Source organism: Nerophis lumbriciformis, linkage group LG05 (assembly GCF_033978685.3).
Source record: "Nerophis lumbriciformis linkage group LG05, RoL_Nlum_v2.1, whole genome shotgun sequence".
Lineage (NCBI taxonomy): Eukaryota > Metazoa > Chordata > Actinopteri > Syngnathiformes > Syngnathidae > Nerophis > Nerophis lumbriciformis.
The window spans coordinates 31607579-31627036 of NC_084552.2; the positions used below are offsets into that span (position 1 = coordinate 31607579).

At 41.3% G+C, this 19458-nt stretch overlaps 1 protein-coding gene across 4 annotated transcripts; it reads left to right on the forward strand.

Moving 5' to 3' along the window:
- The first annotated feature begins 16 nt into the window (after nt 1-16).
- rasl11a (RAS-like, family 11, member A) lies at nt 17-19309 on the forward strand. 4 transcript variants are annotated; one of them, XM_061960884.2, is made up of 10 exons: nt 21-108; nt 1234-1363; nt 2148-2492; nt 2811-2867; nt 2959-3041; nt 9585-9625; nt 9690-9819; nt 12263-12338; nt 15762-15838; nt 18852-19309. In XM_061960884.2, the coding sequence occupies exons 3-10, from the start codon at nt 2327-2329 to the stop codon at nt 18996-18998; spliced, it is 777 nt and encodes a 258-aa protein (XP_061816868.1). In that variant the 5' UTR covers nt 21-108; nt 1234-1363; nt 2148-2326; the 3' UTR covers nt 18999-19309. The 4 variants fall into 4 exon arrangements, with proteins under 4 accessions (XP_061816867.1, XP_061816868.1, XP_061816869.1 ...); XM_061960883.1 differs by lacking the exon at nt 1234-1363 and having other exon boundaries at nt 17-108; XM_061960882.2 differs by lacking the exons at nt 21-108; nt 1234-1363 and having other exon boundaries at nt 1937-2492.
- Nucleotides 19310-19458: the final 149 nt, after the last annotated feature.

Genomic DNA, 19458 nt, shown 5'->3' on the forward strand with positions numbered 1-19458 from the left:
TAAAGGGCGGTGCCTAAATTATTTTATGGTCAATTTCTTTATAATTTCCTCATTTATTGAACAGAAAGAAACATACATCATACTATAGCTCAATAACGCATTATATTGGTGAGTAAATGCAAAGATTAGGGAGTTTTAAAACAAACACCGCCCAGTTGAGTTGTGGTTGTAGTATAGTATAGCACAGGGGTCGGGAACCTTTTTGGCTGAGAGAGCCATGAAAGCCAAATATTTCAAAATGTATTTCCGTGAGAGCCGTCTCATATTTTTTAACAATGAATACAACTAAATGCGTGAATTTTTAAGTAAGAACAACATTTTTAGAGTATAATGAGTCTCTTATTATTTTTAATAACAATGTTGTTCTGAAGCTAACCAATAATAAATGAAATACTTCTTACCATTAATGCGACTTCTGGTGCTGTATGGTTTTGCTGATGATTTTGTAGTCTGGTTGATACATGGTTATTTTTAACACTGTGATTACCAGCGAAATTATTCATTACTTATCGTGTTATAGCAGTGTCAGCTAAGATTGATCTGAGAGCCAGATATGCAGTCATCAAAAGAGCCACATCTGGCTCTAGAGCCATAGGTTCCCTACCCCTGATATAGCATGTATTCAAGTCATAATGTTATTATAGTCATACTTGCCAACCTTGAGACCTCCGATTTCGGGAGGTGGGGTTGGGGGTGGGGGGGTGGGGTGGGGGCGTGGTTAAGAGGGGAGGAGTATATTGACAGCTAGAATTCACCATTCTACATCCTGAAAATATGCAAACAAAACTGTGTTTAAATTGATACTTCAAGCTTGCATAAATAAATATTAAGGAATATAACATAACTTGGCTTCTGAGAGCTTCAAAATGTAATGAATAAAATGCTAAAGTTGTTGATAAAAAAGCAATTATTTTAATAATTAAATATGGTCATTTTAAATGAATTATTATGATCATTTAAAATTAATTATTTCAAATATGTTTATTTTAATGTATAATTCTATGGCTGGGTGTAATAAGGAGTCAGAAAAAATACAAATAAAAATACAATTAATTTTGATGTTTTTAGCAAAATATAGTAAAAATTTATTTAGTTTTTTTTTTTTTTTAACTATTAGATATATTTATTTTTAGGTAAGATAAACATAATAATACAATTTATCTCTAGTCTGGATGATTTAGTTCTTGTCACCCTGTTGTCCTCCCGTCGTGAAAAAAGGCTGTCCTCACTCAGGTCGCATGGAGCTGGAGGGGGCGTGGCCTCCAGCTCCGGCTGAAAATCGGGAGATTTTCGGGAGAATATTTGTCCAGGGAGATTTTCGGGAAAGGCCTGAATTTCGGGAGTCTCCCGGAAAATTCGGGAGGTGTGGCAAGTATGATTATAGTTGGGATGTAAATTGTGTCTTAAACAATTGGTGCTTTGTTTTAAAGATGTGCTATTTGGTTTTACACTGTATGAAAAAAGGAATTTTACCTTTGCAACCTCATTATACTATTGGCTACGTACATTTTATATTCATAAATGTAAGTTTCTCAATACCCGACCTGTTTTTTGTGCCTTTATGAAAAAAAAGAATTAGAACTCTAACGCTCTCTACCTACAACCAAAAAGCTGTGAAAACTATGATGCTGTGTGCCAAATTTGGATTATTTACGGAACTTGTGTGAGCCTATGGCTTTAACACTTTGTTACATATATATATTCTGCATTCCATTGAGTTGACTTTACAACCCCCTGGCGCTGTTTTGTACTGTTTCTGTATTGTTTTTGTTTATTATTTCTTGATTGTATCTTCATATTATAAATAAAGGTTTATAAAATAAAATACAAATTAAAAAATTTAAATTAGAATTAAAATTGTGTCTTAAATACTCAAACACGATTCATTGTTTCGAATGTTGTTTATTATGTATACTGCATACTAATAACTTTAGTAAGTAAGTTATTTAAAAGTCCCCAGTTTGTGTATGTGTGCGCGCGTGCGTGTGTACGCGCGTGCGCCCTTGTGTTTTATCAGAGGACGGGAATACGTTTGCCTCCTCCTCTTTTCTCCTTCCTCACTGCGCTCACTTACAGACACCTCACACTGGAGCCTTTTTGCTTCTTGTTAGTGCAGAACAATGTGGTTTTTTTTTGTTTTTTTACAGTGCATGCAAAGTCAATGGATGCATTTTAAAGCGCAGATGAGTTTTCAGCTGCAGGGACATATGGGAATACTGGAGTAAAAAGTTGCAAGGAAGAAGAAGAGGAGGAAGAGGAGAGCTCTGCGGCTGGTTTCTTTCCCACACGGAGGTGGAGGTCCGAGGGTGGAGGAAGGGGAAGCTCGATGCGGCTGACCGGATCAGGGGACCCTGCTGCACCGGGAGCCATGAGCAGCAGCGGGTCCGCTAACTTTCTGCTGGTGCCCATCCCGGAGTACCCCCTGCTGGACTGCGTGCCCAACAAGACGGTGAAGATTGTGGTGCTGGGAGCCAGCAACGTCGGCAAAACTGGTAATGGAGCTGCAGGCTGGATGTTAGCAAAAATGTAATCCCCGACACTTTTAAGATGGGCTGAAGTAGAGGATGAAATGAATCCCTTGCAGAAAGGATTATCAGTACAGTTGCATCACAGTTGCATCTTGTTTTATGCTTTTTTTGTGTTGGAGTTTGCAACACTGCAGTGAATCATTGCCCCACTTCAGACTTTGGCCCTGTTTGTTTTTGAGACGTCTCCCAAAAGTGTTCCAAAATACAAATTGTCGACTAGAAGTGAAATTCCGTGCAACTCCGCTAACTGCAAATATTCTAATGTAGGACCCTCTTTTACAGCTCTCATCGTCAGGTTCCTCACAAAGCGCTTCATCGGCGACTATGAAGCCAACACCGGTAAGCGAGCCCTTTTCATCCTGCCTTTCAAGCCCTCTCTGCACGCCCTCGCCAAAAAACTATTGATCCGGCCCTGCGTTCATTCACCCAGGAGCGCTCTACTCCAGAAAGGTCACACTGGACGGAGAGGAAGTGTCGCTTCAAATCCAGGACACACCCTGCGTGGCCCTGCAGGTATGGCGTGTCCCCATCTCATACCGTGTTGTATTTGTTTGTGGAAAGTAACTCTTCTCCTCCTGTACGCTCCCCGAATGTGTTGCAGCGTGTGCATTGTCATGAATATAAGACCACCGCCTCTCACTGGTCACCAGTATCTTAAAATTTGCATCTTAACTCATCCGGTCTCGTTTGCTGAAGGTGTGTTTACACTTGTCATGTTTAGTTTAGTTCAAAGTAGTGTTGGGCATCGTTTGAATTTGAACGCTTCCAATTCCAATTTATTGGTTCCCAACGATTCCGTTTCCAAAATAGGCATGGTCATCCTAAAAGTTTGCATGAACCCTCCTTTGCACGATACATCAGCATTTTTTTTTTACACATTTTTGAGCGCTTCCGAAGCATATTATTGTCATTAGACCTGCTGCTGCTTTTTCCTTGGCGGCAGCTATTTCTTCTTTGTTAAGTAAAAGTTAAAGTTAAAGTACCAATGATTGTCACACACACACTAGGTGTGGTGAAATTATTCTCTGCATTTGACCCATCACCCTTGATCACCCCCTGGGAGGTGAGGGGAGCAGTGGGCAGCAGCGATGGGCAGCAGCGGTGGCCGCACCCGGGAATCATTTTTGGTGATTTAACCCCCAATTCCAACCCTTGATGCTGAGTGCCAAGCAGGGAGGTAATGGGTCCCATTTTTATAGTGTTTGGTATGACTCGGCCGGGGTTTGAACTCACAACCTACCGATCTCAGGGCGGACGACACTCTAACCACTAGTTGGTGGCAACAATTTTTTCTTTGTTGTTTAGCGGCTATTTCTTCTTCGCTGGCAGTGGCCAGTTCTTCTTCTTTGGTGGCAGCTATTTCTTCTTCGTTGGCGGCAACTATTTTTTCTTTGTTTTTCAGCGACTATTTCTTCTTTGTTGGCGGCGGCTATTTCTTCTTCTTTGGTGGCAACTATTTTTTCTTCTTTGGTGGCAACTATTTTTTCTTCGTTGTTTAGCAACTATTTATTTTTTCGTTGTCAGTGGCCAGTTCTTCTTCTTTGGTGGCAGCTATTTCTTCTTCATTGGAGGCAATTATTTTTTCTTTGTTGTTCAGTAACTATTTATTCTTTGTTGTGCAGCGGCCATTTCGGCTTCGTTGGCTATTTTTTCTTTCTCGGTGGCAGCTATTTCTTCTTCGTTGGTGGTGGCTATTTCTTCTTTGTTGTTCAGCAGCTATTTCTTCTTCGTTGTGCGGTGGCTAGTTATTCTTTGTTGGCGGAGCGATTTCTTCATCCGTGTTTAGCGGCTCTTTTTTTCATTGTTCGGCAACTATTCTTTGTTTTATTGGTGGAGGCTTTTTTCTCTTCGTTTGCTTTTTGTTGCAGGCGGATATTTTTTCTTTGTTGTACGGCGGGTTTTCTTTTTTTTGTTGTTGGTGATGGCTGCTTCTTCTTCTTCCTTGTTCAACAACTACTTTTTCTTCATTAGTCGTGGCTATTTCTTCTTCAGTGTTTGGTGGCTATTTCTTTTTTTGTTGGCTTTTTCTTCTTCGTTGTTCAAAAGCTATTTCTTCTTTGTTCGTAGCGACTATTTCTTTGTTTGTAGGAAGTTATTCTTTGGTTTGTTGGCTGCGGCTTTTTCTTCTTTGTTTTTCGGAGGCTATTTCTTCTTTGTTTATTCTTTTTCATTGTTCGGCAGCTATTCTTTTTTGTTAGTAGCGGCTATTTTTTTTCCCGTTGGCAACAAGTTATTTTTTGTTTGTGGTGGCTGTTCCTTCCTAGTTGGTGGCGGCAATTTCTTTATTGTTTTTCATAAAGCTATTTTTTCTGGGAGGGCTTAAAAACTAAGAATCAAAATTAAAAACATTGAACAAATCTCTGAGAATTGGATTGTTAGCCCCGATTCCCATCATTGCTTGATATTTAAATCCCAAGCCTGGTTAAAAGAAATCTTAACGATTGCTCCACAGGTGTATTTCGTTTGATCAAGTCTGCAATAAAAATAATACTGAACTGTACAGTACACTTTCAAATAGTGAGACCACAAGTCCATCAGAGTAAATGCAGTAAATGTTGGTTTGCATGTATGCAACTTTAAACCCTGAATATAAGACGACACACCATTTTTGCCAACAGTGTGATCACACTTATATTGGGTATACAAATGTATAATAGATTTGTGTCAAGTGTGTAACTCTTGAAGGCAACACGCAGAGACAGCCTGTTTGGTTTGCATGCAGGGGCATAGGAACCGGCAGTCGACATGGGGGACATGTCCCCCACAATATTGGAGAACGATGCATTTGTCCCACCCAAAAATTATACCACGGAAGTATATGTGCTTTTAATTTGAATCAGCATCCTGTGAATTCCCTCACCAGCTCTGAATGCAAGGATGGGAGAGAGTGAAAGACAGAGTGCAGGCTCAGGCTGAGAGGACTGCACTGTCAAGCAGACGGTCTGTTGAGAACGTTGCCAATTTCATAGGGGCCCGAGCACCCACGTGGGATTGATGGCAACTTTCAATCTTTAAAATAATTTTTGAAAAATTAATCTTGTTGTAATCAATTTTGTGGCGAGTTTGGTCCGTTTTACAAGATAATAAAGCCACAAATAATATGGGATATTAACTTCGCTGAAAGTCTTTTTTTTTAAATACACACACACCGAGCACCCACTGGCAGAAATGTAGATCGGCGCCAATGGTTGCCATTGCATGTTTATAACATCTTGCTGTTTATTTATATTCATATTGAGAAACCACGTCTTTTGAGTTAAGTCATCTTAATTATTATTAAATGTTAACTTTGTCAGTGTTCTCAAGTAACGTAAATACTCGTTTTTGTCATAACCTTCCAGATGGCAAAATACCATTATTTAAAAAAAAAAAAGCAATGGAACAGCAGGAAAACTTACTCTGTTTTTTAAAAAAAGAGTAACGGCAGTGTGAGTAACGTTTACATTACAACACAAAGACAACGCCTAATTGTACTCGACCATTTATCAACAGGTATGACATTAGATATACTGTATGTGCAATTATGTCTTCAGTACAATAATAGTAAATGGAGTAGTGAGACAGTTGAAGTACTGAGGTAGCTCAGGTAAGGTCATCAATGAGTGATATATACAGTATATATGTTTTTATATATGTATATATATATGTATGTATATATATATATTTTATATATATATATATATATATATATATATATATATATATATATATATATATATATATATATATATATATATATATATAATTTATATATATATGCCTGTTTTTTTTCTTTTAGTTTGTAAGGGAAATATTTCAAAATCTTATCTTTGATTTTAATAAGAAAGGAAAACAGTCAAGTTGATATTTTTAAGATACATTTCTTTTCTTATAATAATTGATTGGTTGGTTGAGTTTAGTAACTTTAGTTTATTTCGAACTTGAACACACTTACAGTATAATACATCACACCATTTCATATAATTTCTCTTTACATCATGTCCGAAAAGGAGTAGGAAGAAGCAAAGCTTATTTAATCCTATAACCCTTTCCCAGTTCAGAGCGTTTACAAATACATATGTTCATTTACTGACTTCTTTTTGTAACACAATTACATCAGTGAATGATTAATACAGCAGTTCTTGGAATAGACAATTAAGTCAGTCATGATAAACATACTGAGATGAAGAATATCACATTTTCAATAAGGTTGAAATTGTTTCTCATAATTCTTCTTCTTTGTACTTTGTAAGCACTATTAATTTGAACAACCTCTTAAACTGGATCATATCAGTACATTGTTTAACATAATCCATCCATAATTTAATTCCACATAGTGATATGCTAAAAGTTTTAAGTGTTGTACGAGCATACAAATGTTTTAAGTTATATTTTCCTTTAAGGTTATATTTCTCCTCTTTAGTTGAGAATAATTGTTGTACATTCTTGGGTAGCAGGTTATAGTTTGCTTTGTGCATAATCTTAGCTGTTTGCAATATTACCAAATTGTTGACTTTCAGTATTTTTGATTCAATAAATAAAGGGTTTGTATGTTCTCTATATCCAAAATTATGTATCAGTCTAATTGATATTTTTTGTAACACAGTTAATGAATGAAGTGCACATTTGTAGTTGTTTCCCCATATCTACACAATAACTCAAATATGGTCACTTAATTATTTAATTATGTCTACAGTACTATAGGGTTTGGGTTAAGTTTTGAGTTTAATGCTGATACAGTAGATTACTATATTTAATGTTATCTGTTGTGAATAGAGTATGTTAATACCATGCAGGAACATCATGGGCTTGAGGCAGGGAGTCAAAAGGCATGGGGAAACAGGAGCAAAAAAGAGTAACATACTGTATAACAGTGGATATTGTCACGTTCAAACACTGAGGACATCTATTAAACAAGACAAAAGGCAAGGAATCAAACAGACAGAATTCAATTTGGACTCAATATTGAGGAGAGACATGGCCACTGCACTCTCTGTACAGTCCTGCACCACGCTCTGACGAAGAAGGTTTTCGTCTCCTCTTTATTACAATATTCAATGTTCACGCACCAACACATGTCTCAGCAGGAATGGGGAGTATGTAAAACAGTCATTGTTTTCGGTCGCTTTGAAGACCAAGAAGTGGGATTTCTCGGGCTTGGGCTCTTCCTGGATCCAGCTGGGGCAGGTGTTGGAGGACAATGGATAACCCCTCCCGTCTCCTGACCACAGTTGCTTCAAAAGGGCAGCGGGTCGTAAATAGCGTTGACTTCAAAGAGAGTTCGTTTAACACTTCAAAGAGAGTTCCTCTGGAAGTTGAGCAGATCCTGCCATCTGTCCGTGTTGAAATCACAGTGGAGTTTTACGAGCCTTCTTCCTCTTGTTAGGCCTCGAAAGACAGCATTCATAATACAACGTTTCTTTTGTGATAACTTACAAACAATTATTCCAACAGATATTTCACAAAAGTTCACAAAAAAGTGGAAAATTGTGTTCAATGGCAAGTGTTTGACATTGTGACTTTTGCCACACCCAAAAGTTCTGTCAGACAAAACTTTTAAGTTGTACAAGAACGTTCCATGGCTTCAATATGATGCCGTACAAAAGGGAGTTTTGTGTTTTTATTGCAGGGCAATTAACCTGGACAAACTCACACTATCGTCTGTAAAGTCAGAGCCCACCTTTATCACTTCTGGATTTAGAAATATAAAAAAAAGCTGTCGAAAAATTTAAAGCACGCAAAATAGTCATAGACTTTGGCATGCTGTCTCTGTGACTGCACAAGAAAATCCCTCTATAATTGCACAGTTGTTCAGTGCTTTGGCAAATCAACAAGCAGACAACAGGCACTGCCTGGGGAAAATTGTGTACGTGAATGTGATTGTGTATGTGATGGTGTATGCATGGGTGTTGAACCCGTTTGTATAAACCCTTTAGATATCAATCAATCAATCAATCAATCAATCAATCAATCAATGTTTATTTATATAGCCCTAAATCACAAGTGTCTCAAAGGGCTGCACAAGCCACAACGACATCCTGGATGTCGAGTGGGTCTGACATAGTATTGTGAAAGTCCAGTCCATAGTGGATCTAACATATTAGTGAAAGTCCAGTCCATAGTGGGGCCAGCAGGAAACCATCCCGAGCAGAGACGGGTCAGCAGCGCAGACATGTCCCCAACCGATGCACAGGCAAATATAAGACATTGTTTCTGGGGTGAAATACCATTATACTGTACATTCAGGTCAATATGGTATGTTTCTAACAAATACACCACATGGTGGCGCTGTTATTAAACCTAAATAGGTCGTGAGTTCAAACTCCTGTCGAGTCATACCAAAGACTAAAAAAATGGGACCCATTACCTCCCTGCTTGGCACTCAGCATCAAGGGTTGGAATTGGGGGTTAAATCACCAAAAATGATTCCCGGGCGTGGCCACTGCTGCTGCTCACTGCTCCCCTCACCTCCCAGGGGGTGATCAAGGGTGATGGGTCAAATGCAGAGGATAATTTCACCACACCAAGAGTGTGTGTGACAATCATTGGTACTTCAACTTTTAAATAGTTTAATTACCCCTTAAGTGGTATTGACTTGCAATTTCCCCTCCAGCTCCATGCTTTCTGGTGTATCTTTAGCAGACTGACAAGCACATCTGTGTAAAATGTATGCAAGATTGGTTAAAAACGATGTTAAGAAAAATGGGACTTCTCAACTCATTGTCCATAAATATTTGAGCATACCAACAACATTATTTCTACCCCAGTAACATCGTTTACTTTCACAGCTTTTGGACTTTTATCTGAGCTGAGGAATGTGTGTGAAGTCCCAGGAAGTGGTGTTAGGATGGTGGCCATTCGGCTTAATGAGTGCGACGTGACAAATGGCTCGTCTGTTTACAAAGTGAGGCTGGTCGAGATGCTCATTTCCTACTCTGGGGAACACAATAAAGGCTCAGGAAGTCCCTCATGGGGTCCAACTCCTTGAGATTAGACCTATGTGATAGTGTTCTCTTGGACTTGGTGGTGGTTTAGATCTCGCAGCCAAATCGATGTCTGAGTTCTGTCTGTGTGCAGGACGATGCTGAAGGCCTCTACTGCCAGGAGCAGATCAACAGGTCAGTGAATCGCGGCATGTTTTCACGTGTCTATCATGTTATTGACACGTTTCAAAAATTTCAGGTCCATCTACTGGGCCGACGGCTACGTGCTGGTCTTCTCCATCACCGACCACAGCAGCTATCGCACCATCCAGCCTCTGTACCAGCACGTCAGACGCATCCACCCGTCTGGAAACATTCCTGTCATGCTGGTCAGTGGAGTCACGTCACTATTTTGAGAAGTGCTCGGATGAGTTTGGAGTGGAACACCCGAGCACTAGTATGTGCTAGAATAGATATTAGCAACCTCTGACCTCATAAATACCCTCAGGGTTCGTACGGGTGCTAAGAAACCTTAAAAATGCTTGGATTTTAATGTTGTGTTTTCAAGGTTTGAAAAATGTTTGAATTTTGGGTGAAGTGCTTGTAAATGCTTGGAAATGTTCATCATATTTCTCGGCAGTCTGACACAATAGGTTAATTATAAAATGGAAAAAAAATGAAATAAGTTTCCTTAAAAATGAAAGCTACACGCTTGATCTGTTGGCTTTGCACGAGCCTTTACATTAGGTTGTTGTCAGACGTATATACGGCTCTGTGTCGCCCCCAAGAGGACAGTGGTGCATCGGTCCATCATCAGGTTGTCGTTTTAATGAACATTGGATGGAAAATGACAAATACAAACTTTGGATAAAACGTGGACCAAATCCACGTGTAGCCTGCTGCAAAAAGGAAATCCAACGTGGTTCGATGTAGTTTTTGCTCCATTATTTTGGTTGTCTACTTCAGTGTTTTTCAACCACTGTACCGCGGCACACTAGTGTGCCGTGGGATACAGTCTGGTGTGCCGTGGGAGATGCCATTTCACCTAATTGGGTTAAAAAATATTTTTTGCAAACCAGTAATTATAATCCACAAATAATGTGCCGTTGTTGAGTGTCTGTGCTGTCTAGAGCGCGGCAGAGTAACCGCGTTATACTCTTCCATATCAGTAGGTGGCAGCAGGTAGTTAATTGCTTTATGGATGTCTGGAACATGGTTTGTCATGATCACAATATACAGCCGACAGCGGGAGGCACGGTGCAGGTAAAAAAGGTATCTAATACTTAAACCAAAAATAAACAAAAGGCGAGTGCAGCTTAGAAAAGGCATTGAAGCTACGCAAAACGAAACTAAAACTCAACTGGCTGCAAAGTACACCAAAACAGAATGCTGGACGACAGCAAAGACTTACAGTGTGTGGAGCAGCAGACGGCGTCCATAAAGTACATGACATGACAATCAACAACAAAATAGGAGCGCAAGACAAGAACTAAAACACTACACACAGGAAAACACTGAAAAACTCAAAATAAGTCACGACGTGATGTGACAGTTCATGACAGTACACCTACTTTGAGACAAGCTATAGTAATGCATGCTTGGTTATGGTTTGAATTTATATCCAACAATTGCGAGAACGACTTTTTACTGTCAATACCGGCTGCTGAGTTTCATTTTTTAAATGTTTTCTGCTAGTGCTGTGCCTCTGGATTTTTTCAATGAAAAAAATGTGCCTTGGCTCAAAAAAGGTTGAAAAACACTGGTCTATTTAACTTGTGTGAATCAATCCGTGCTGTTCGTCATTGAGTGCTGTCAGTAAGAAAAAGAACAATACATTTGAAAAACAACACAAATGGAGACACGTTTGCAAACACCAATGTCATTGAATAGTCTACAGCAGGGGTCCCCAAACTTTTTGACTCGGGGGCCGCATTGGGTTAAAACAATCAATTTGGCCGGGGGGCCAGGCTGTATATATGTATATATATAGGTATATATATATATATATATATATATATATATATATATATATATATATATATATATATATATATATATATATATATATATATATATATATATACATATATATATATATATATATATATATATATATACATATATATATATATATATATATATATATATATATATATATATATATATATATATATGTATATATACATTGTCTTTATAATCCGTTTTGTCATTTAATATCAATTAACATTGATGTTCATCAACATTTAACATTGTCACGTTATCGATGGGAAAATTCATTTTTAGACAATATGATATGTCTGAGCGGCTAGGAGACACCGAGAGTAACAAGCGGTAGAAAATGGATTAGAAAGAAAAGATTTAAAAAAATAAAATAAAATAAAATTAAAAATAAATAAAAATATTTTTAACTTGGAACTTCCCGCGGGCCGTAGTTTGGGGACCCCTGGTCTACAGAAACACTTCTTCATTTTCTATGCCCCATTCAGTTAATGATAACTGCTGGTTCAATGTTTGGCTTAGGTTTTAGCAGATTTTCCGTATTTTTCCTACAGACAGCATTTGGTGACCTCAAACAACAAGGCTATGGATTGATTCACACTGGTTTTCGCCTTTTGAAGGGTACTGGAAAAACTGGAAAATTGATCTTGAAAGTCCTCAAAAAGTGCTTGAATTTGGCCTTGAAAAAGGTGTACGAACCCTGTACCCTGGAATTCCCACAGACACACTCCCAAATGTGGCATGGCGTCTCAGTACCTCTGTCAACATAATGTGTGTCCTCGTCGACCGTTTGCTAATCCCGCTAATCTGAGCTAGGTGTGTAATCTACCGCAGATAGGCAACAAGAGCGACCTGCTGAGAGCCCGACAAGTGCCGGCGGATGAAGGCGAGACGTTGGCGTCCTCTCTAGGTGAGACCTGACACTTCTACAGTTAAAACAAAAAGTCACATGCGTCTCTTGCATACCTCACAAGATGAGGCTGCAAGATGTTCCGATCACCTTTGAGGATTGAAACCATCTGGGGGCCGAGTCTAAATATCTAACAGCACCATCTGCAGTCATGTGGAAAAATGAGGGCCCCCGTCAACTGTAAATGGTATTTGTCACGCTCCCTATGGGTTGTGCTCAAACTGCTCTGTAAAACCATACATCTTCAAAGTTTCAGTATCATTAGACAAATGCTCACTGACATATGGACAATTGCTGAATTTGCAAAGACATTTTGTTGGATGGCGGCCATGTTTTTCAACCAATCTTGCATAGACATTTCACAAGTGCCCGTCGAAAAGGTGTGTGCCAAATTTTGGCGGTAATTCATATCAGCAATCCAACGTTACTGTAGGTGTTTTGTATAGCCCAGCCATCCATCCATCTTCTTCCGCTTATCCGAGGTTGGGTCGCGGGGGCAGCAGCCTAAGCAGGGAAGCCCAGACTTCCCTCTCCCCAGCCACTTCGTCCAGCTCCTCCCGGGGGATCCCGAGGAGGAGCTCGTTCCCAGGCCAAACAGGAAACATAATCCTCCCAACGTGTCCTGGGTCTTCCCCGTGGCCTTCTACTGGTCGGACGTGCCCGAAACACATCCCTAGGGAGGCATTCGGGTGGCATCCTGACCAGATGCCCGAACCACCTCATCTGGCTCCTCTCTATGTGGAGGAGCAGCGGCTTTACTTTGAGCTCCTCCCAGATGACAGATCTGCTCACTCTATCTCTAAAGGAGAGACTCACCACCCGGCGGAGGAAACTCATTTAAAGTTAAAAGTAAAGTCAAGTTAAAGTACCAATGATTGTCACACACACACTAGGTGTGGCGAAATTATTCTCTGCATTTGACCCATCACCCTTGATCACCCCCTGGGAGGTGAGGGGAGCAGTGGGCAGCAGCGGTGGCTGCGCCCGGGAATCATTTTGGTGATTTAACTCCCAATTCCAACCCTTGATGCTGAGTGCCAAGCAGGGAGGTAATGGGTCCCATTTTTATAGTCTTTGGTATGACTCGGCTGGGATTTGAACTCCCAACCTACCGATCTCAGGACGGACACTCTAACCACTAGGCCACTGAGTAGGTATTTCGGCCGCTTGTACCCGTGATCTTGTCCTATTCGGTCGTAACCCAAAACTCATGACCATAGGTGAGGATGGGCACGTAGATCGACCGGTAAATTGAGAGCTTTGCCTTCCGGCTCAGCTCCTTCTTCACCACAACGGATCAATACAGCGTCCACATTACGATCCACTCTTCCCTCACTAGTGAATTTTGTGAAATTTCAAGTCAATCTGACTTCTGTGGTGTATTTGTCAAAATAATAGCACGGGCAACACAGGGGTGCAAAATGTTCACTTTTTATGTGTAGTGGTTCAGGAGTCGTAGAGTGGGGTGTCCTGTTTTTTCACATGACCGTATGTCTTAATGAAAATTTTCACCACATAAAGTACAGATAGGAAATATTTACAGGAAGATTACAAACAAACAGTATGTATTTTTATGTCTCTCCTTTGGTTATGTTGAAATATGCCACAATGGCTGAATGGCTGGCGGAATGCAGGTAAAACTAAGTTTAATTGCAACAGGAAACCGGGAACAAACACTGGTACACAAAGCAGACTATCAAGCACAATGATGAAGGTGAATCTAAATAGAACCAATTAATGAGGATCAGGTACTTCAAAACGCAGACCAAACAGGAAATACTGACAAAACAAGAGCACCAGGATAGGAAGTAATTCTAAACAACAAAAGAAAGATAGTCATGAAGGATCATGATATAACTGATACCAAACATTCTAAGTGGGCAGCACTGTGGAAGAGGGGTTAGTGCGTCTGCCTCACAATACGAAGGTCCTGAGTAGTCGTGAGTTCAATCCCGGCCTCGGGATCTTTCTGTGTGGAGTTTGCATGTTCTCCCCGTGACTGCGTGGGTTCCCTCCGGGTACTCCGGCTTCCTCCCACCTCCAAAGACATGCACCTGAGGATAGGTTGATTGGCAACACTAAATTGGCCCTAGTGTGTGAATGTGAGTGTGAATGTTGTCTGTCTATCTGTGTTGGCCCTGCGATGAGGTGGCGACTTGTCCAGGGTGTACCCCGCCTTCTGCCCGATTGTAGCTGAGATAGGCTCCAGCGCCCCCCGCCACCCCGAAAGGGAATAAGCGGTAGAAAATGGATGGATGGAAACATTATAAGTCAGTCCTCTAACAGATAAAAACCAAGGGCAGGTGAAGGGTCGCCAAACTGCGCCCCGGCGCCAACAACCGAGGACCTTGCTGGCTTGCGGGGAAGAGCCAGGTTTCGGTGTCGAGTGGAACACCGCTGCAACTGGTGAAGGGGAGCACAGGATGAACGCCCCATCAGCAGCAGAGGTTCACACATAGGTACCCATGTGCTGATACAGTCGGCGCAGAGGACGTCCATGGCCATGGCCACCGGACCTGTGACCCCCCCCCCCCCTCCACAAGGAAGAGGGGAGCAGAGGAGAAAAGAAAAGAAACGGCAGATCAACTGCTCTAAAAGGGGGGTCTATTTAAAGGCTAGAGTATACAAATGAGTTTTAAGATGGGACTTAAATGCTTCTACTGAGGTAGCATCTCTAATTGTTACCGGGAGGGCATTCCATAGTACTGACCTCACTGCAGCAGGAAGTAGCTGTAGCTCCTCAGTTGCACTTAATTAACCCAAAGGACGGATCTCAGACATCCCCAGAGAGGCCAACAGATGACAGGGATGGGTGGGAGGGAGCTTGAGTAGAAGCTGGAGAATGCTTCCATGTGGTCATCAGGACAGAAACCTTGTCAAGCCGCTGGGCGATAGAAATCTCCACAGAATCACTCACTGGCTAGATCATTTCTATCCCGGTTTGGTGAGCGTTTCTTGCAGCGTGACCCAAAGTATGCAGAGAACGGCAGGCGGAATGCAGGCAAAACTAAGTTGAATTGCAACAGGAAGCAGGGAACAAACACTGGCACAGTAAGCCGACTATCAAGTACAATGATCTAGCACTGAAGGAGGGACCCAAGTGGAACTAAATAGAACTAATTATTGAGAATCAGGTGTGCTGGCATAACATGGAACAGAAAGTAAAGGTGGTTCAAAACACAGAGACCAAACAGGAAATACTGACAGAAACAAGAGCCCCAGGACGAAGTGATTCTAAAAACAGGAAGTTGATAACACAACCTAAACAGTCATGAAGGATCATGTCGTTGGCAAAGTAGTCATTTTAAATCCCAAACATTTGCAGTTGGTTAAAAACTGGCCTTGCAATCCTAACTGTAGTTTAAAAAAGCCTAATGAGTGACGAATGTTATCAGTGAGATAAGAGCAGTCCTCTTCCCACAGGGGGCGTTTACTTCGAGGCCTCGGCCAGGGAGAACCATGACGGCGTCCACACCGCCTTCCTCCATCTCTGTCAAGAGGTGGGGCTTTTTTATATTTTAAAGGGGCCCTGTCCTACGTTTCTAACTGTTGAGACTCATGTATATTTTCAAAATGTTGTACTTTTGTTCTACATGATGTATACGTGCCATATCATGGTATCACAGCAGGTTTGTATTAGCCCTGGTTTACTCTTAAATTTCACAAACATATTTCAAATTTCTCACGTCAAAATTTAAGGAAGTCCATGTATGGCAACTTAGTCGCTTGAAAGTAACACCCAGAAAGGTGGGTTTTTTTCAGATGTCGGAATTATGTAATCAAATCGAAGTAAGGCGTCATGGAAATATGTTTTTGTTTTCTGGGGAGCTAAAGACCATTCGTCACGGTCAATGCTCCTCTGCTCTCGCCACTTTACAGACAGCTGTTTCGTAAACAAATCACAGTTGGACCCCCGATTGTCATGATCCGTTGCCCGGATCATGTTTTGTTTAGTCTTTGACTCCCTCAGTTCCGGTTTTGAGCACCCATGGGTTTGTGTTTTGGTTGCCATCAGTGTAGATTGGTTTCACCTGCCTCTAATTAGTGTTCGGCATGCTCACCTGCTGCCAGGCACTAATCAGAGAGCTACTTATTCCTGTTTTTCGTCACACAGTCTGGCTTTCTTATTTGCTTCCATGCAACAGTTACGACGTCTACTTGTTTTGATTCCTGAGCTAAGCTTTGCCATTTGTTTTCTTGTTAGCTATTCCATTAGCTTCCCGTACTATTGGCAAGCTGTATTTTTGTATTTTGAATGATTTATGGACAATAAATCATTTCCTTACCTGCACTTTGCCTCCGGAGTTCCGTCTGCATCTTGGGAGAACGATCCACACATCACCATGCGACCCAGACGTAACACCAATTCTCCAACTGTTTGTTGATAACCACCAAGTTGAGGGGGGCGTGCCTCTATGCAGGTCTGATTGTTGGTAGGAGTCTGTGGCCAACCCTTGACCCCTGACCAGGGCTGGACTGACCATCACACTGGGAGTTTTTTTGATGCCAATGAGGCTGTTTATTCATTTGTTTTTTACTGTGGTAACTCTGCCGGTCCGGCCTAAGGGTGTTACACGATCAAAGTTTCTTGGCTTAATATTCAGGTGAGCATTTCTCTTGTGAGCAGTTATTCGCTCAAAAACCAACTAAAACTAACAGAAAGAGAGTATTTGTGTTGGCATTGCCACACAATGTGTCTTGCCTACAGTGAAGTCTGGATCAACACATACATCACATTGTGTAAAACTGATTTAGCTGGTTTCCTGTGCAGAACAACTTTCACTACAAATAATAATATAAACATTTACCTAAATATTCATGCCCTGCCCTTTTAGTTAGTCATACCTTTGGGACGTGCCACTATGTACAACAGTGGAGCGAGTTGGCACAGTATCTGCGTGTGTGTGTATATAGGCCAGTCAGGACCAAAAAGTTCAGGGGCAAATTTTTGTTCCATGCAGTCTACTTTATGCACCTGACCAATTGCAGCTGATTTAAGGGGAACATTATCACAATTTCAGAATTGTTAAAACCATTAAAAATCAGTTCCCAGTGGCTTATTATATTTTTCGAAGTTTTTTTCTAAATTTTACCCATCACGCAATATCCCTAAAAAAAGCTTCAAAGTGCCTGATTTTAACCACCCGTCCATTTTCCTGTGACGTCACATAGTGAAGCCAACACAAACAAACATGGCGGAAAGAACAGCAAGCTATAGCGACATTAGCTCGGATTCAGACTCGGATTTCAGCGGCTTAAGCGATTCAACAGATTACGTATTATGTATTGAAACGGATGGTTGTAGTGTGGAGGCAGCTAGCGAAAACGAAATTGAAGAAGAAACTGAAGCTATTGAGCCATATCGGTTTGAACCGTATGCAAGCGAAACCGACGAAAACGACACGACAGCCAGCGACACGGGAGAAAGCGAGGACGAATTCGGCGATCGCCTTCCAACCAACGATTGGTATGTGTTTGTTTGGCATTAAAGGAAACTAACAACTATGAACTAGGTTTACAGCATATGAAATACATTTGGCAACAACATGCACTTTGAGAGTGCAGACAGCCCAATTTCCATCAATTAATATATTCTGTAGACATACCCTCATGTCAGCAGGCCAGGGAAGCTAGAGTCGATATTCTTCTCTTGATCATCTTCGGGACGGTGTGAGCCAAGACATCCAGGGGGTTTAGCTCGCTGATCTGCGGGAAGAAACTGCCGCCATTGCTTGCCGTGCTACCGAGGTTCCTTTGTCCCTGAATTGCTCACACACTCCGGCAGATTCAATGGGGGTCTGGCGGCAGATTCCTTTGAATTTATCGTTGGAAATGCATCTGCTTTGAGTGTCGCAGGATATCCACACATTCTTGCCATCTTTGTCGTAGCATAGCTTTCGTCGGTAAAGTGTGCGGAACAAACGTCCAATTTCTTACCACTTTCGCATCTTTGGGCCACTGGTGCAACTTGAATCCGTCCCTGTTCGTGTTGTTACACCCTCCGACAACACACCGACGAGGCATGATGTCTCCAAGGTACGGAAAACAGTCGAAAAAACGGAAAATAACAGAGCTGATTTGACTCGGTGTTTGAGAAAATGGCGGACTACTTCCCGATGCGATGTCACGTTGTGACGTCATCGCTCCGAGAGCGAATATTAGAAAGGCGTTTAATTCGCCAAAATTCACCCATTTAGAGTTCGGAAATCGGTTAAAAAAATATATGGTCTTTTTTCTGCAACATCAAGGTATATATTGATGCTTACATAGGTCTAGTGATAATGTTCCCCTTTAAGCATTTCTGTAGGAGGAAACTCCTGAATCTGTGAGTTTTCGGCCAAGAGGAGAGGAATGCAGATTCACCTTGGATACAGCCTTGAGATTTTATTAAAAGAAACGTTCAGTCCAGTATTATTCTAAAAGCTGCTGAAATGACCAAGATAGGGCCCCTTACACTTTAAATGTGTTTTTTTTTTTTAATTATGAGTTCATAATGATGATGATGTGACACAGGTATTCCGGGCGTTGGGGGGCGGCAACGGAGAGAAACGCAAAGGAGGCCTCCACCTGGCTCGGCCCAAGTCTCCCAACATGCAGGAGCTGAAGAGGAGGTTCAGGCAGGTCCTCTCCTCCAAAGTCAAATCAGCCACCAATCTCTGATGCCTCATGAATGCCAGCCAAGGAAAAGAAAAAAGGACCCAAGAGTTCCATTGGGGAATCAAAGCAATTGACGGAAAAAGACTCTTTGAGCATGATATGTCGGCGTCAGCCAGACAGATACAATTCTGGAAGCCAAGTTCTCCTCTGTGGGTTTTGGACGAAAGCCGTGGGTCGGGACCACCACATTCCTGGGCAACAAAGTTAACATGCCACTCAAAGTCAGCTGAGCAGTCACGCTACTTCACATGTCTACTTTGAGTATGTTTTTTTTTGGACTTCTGTGGAACAAATGAAGCTGTTTTTTGAAGCTATTGCTGGTGTGTGTGACTGTGTGGTAATTCCATATCTGGATCAAAACAGGAAGTGACCCCCAAAGGGTCATGACATGGCAGGCAGGGAGAAAGTCTAGTAAAAACAAACCGATGAAAATCTGGAATCAAGTTGGTATTCTTTTTTTTTA

Coding starts and splice junctions, on each gene's coding strand:
- rasl11a (XM_061960883.1), top strand. CDS start 2,327: ATGCGGCTGACCGGATCAGGGGACCCTGCTGCACCGGGAGCCATGAGC. Junction 2,493..2,810: donor CAGCAACGTCGGCAAAACTG/GTAATGGAGCTG, acceptor CCTCTTTTACAG/CTCTCATCGTCAGGTTCCTC. Junction 9,626..9,689: donor TGCCAGGAGCAGATCAACAG/GTCAGTGAATCG, acceptor CAAAAATTTCAG/GTCCATCTACTGGGCCGACG.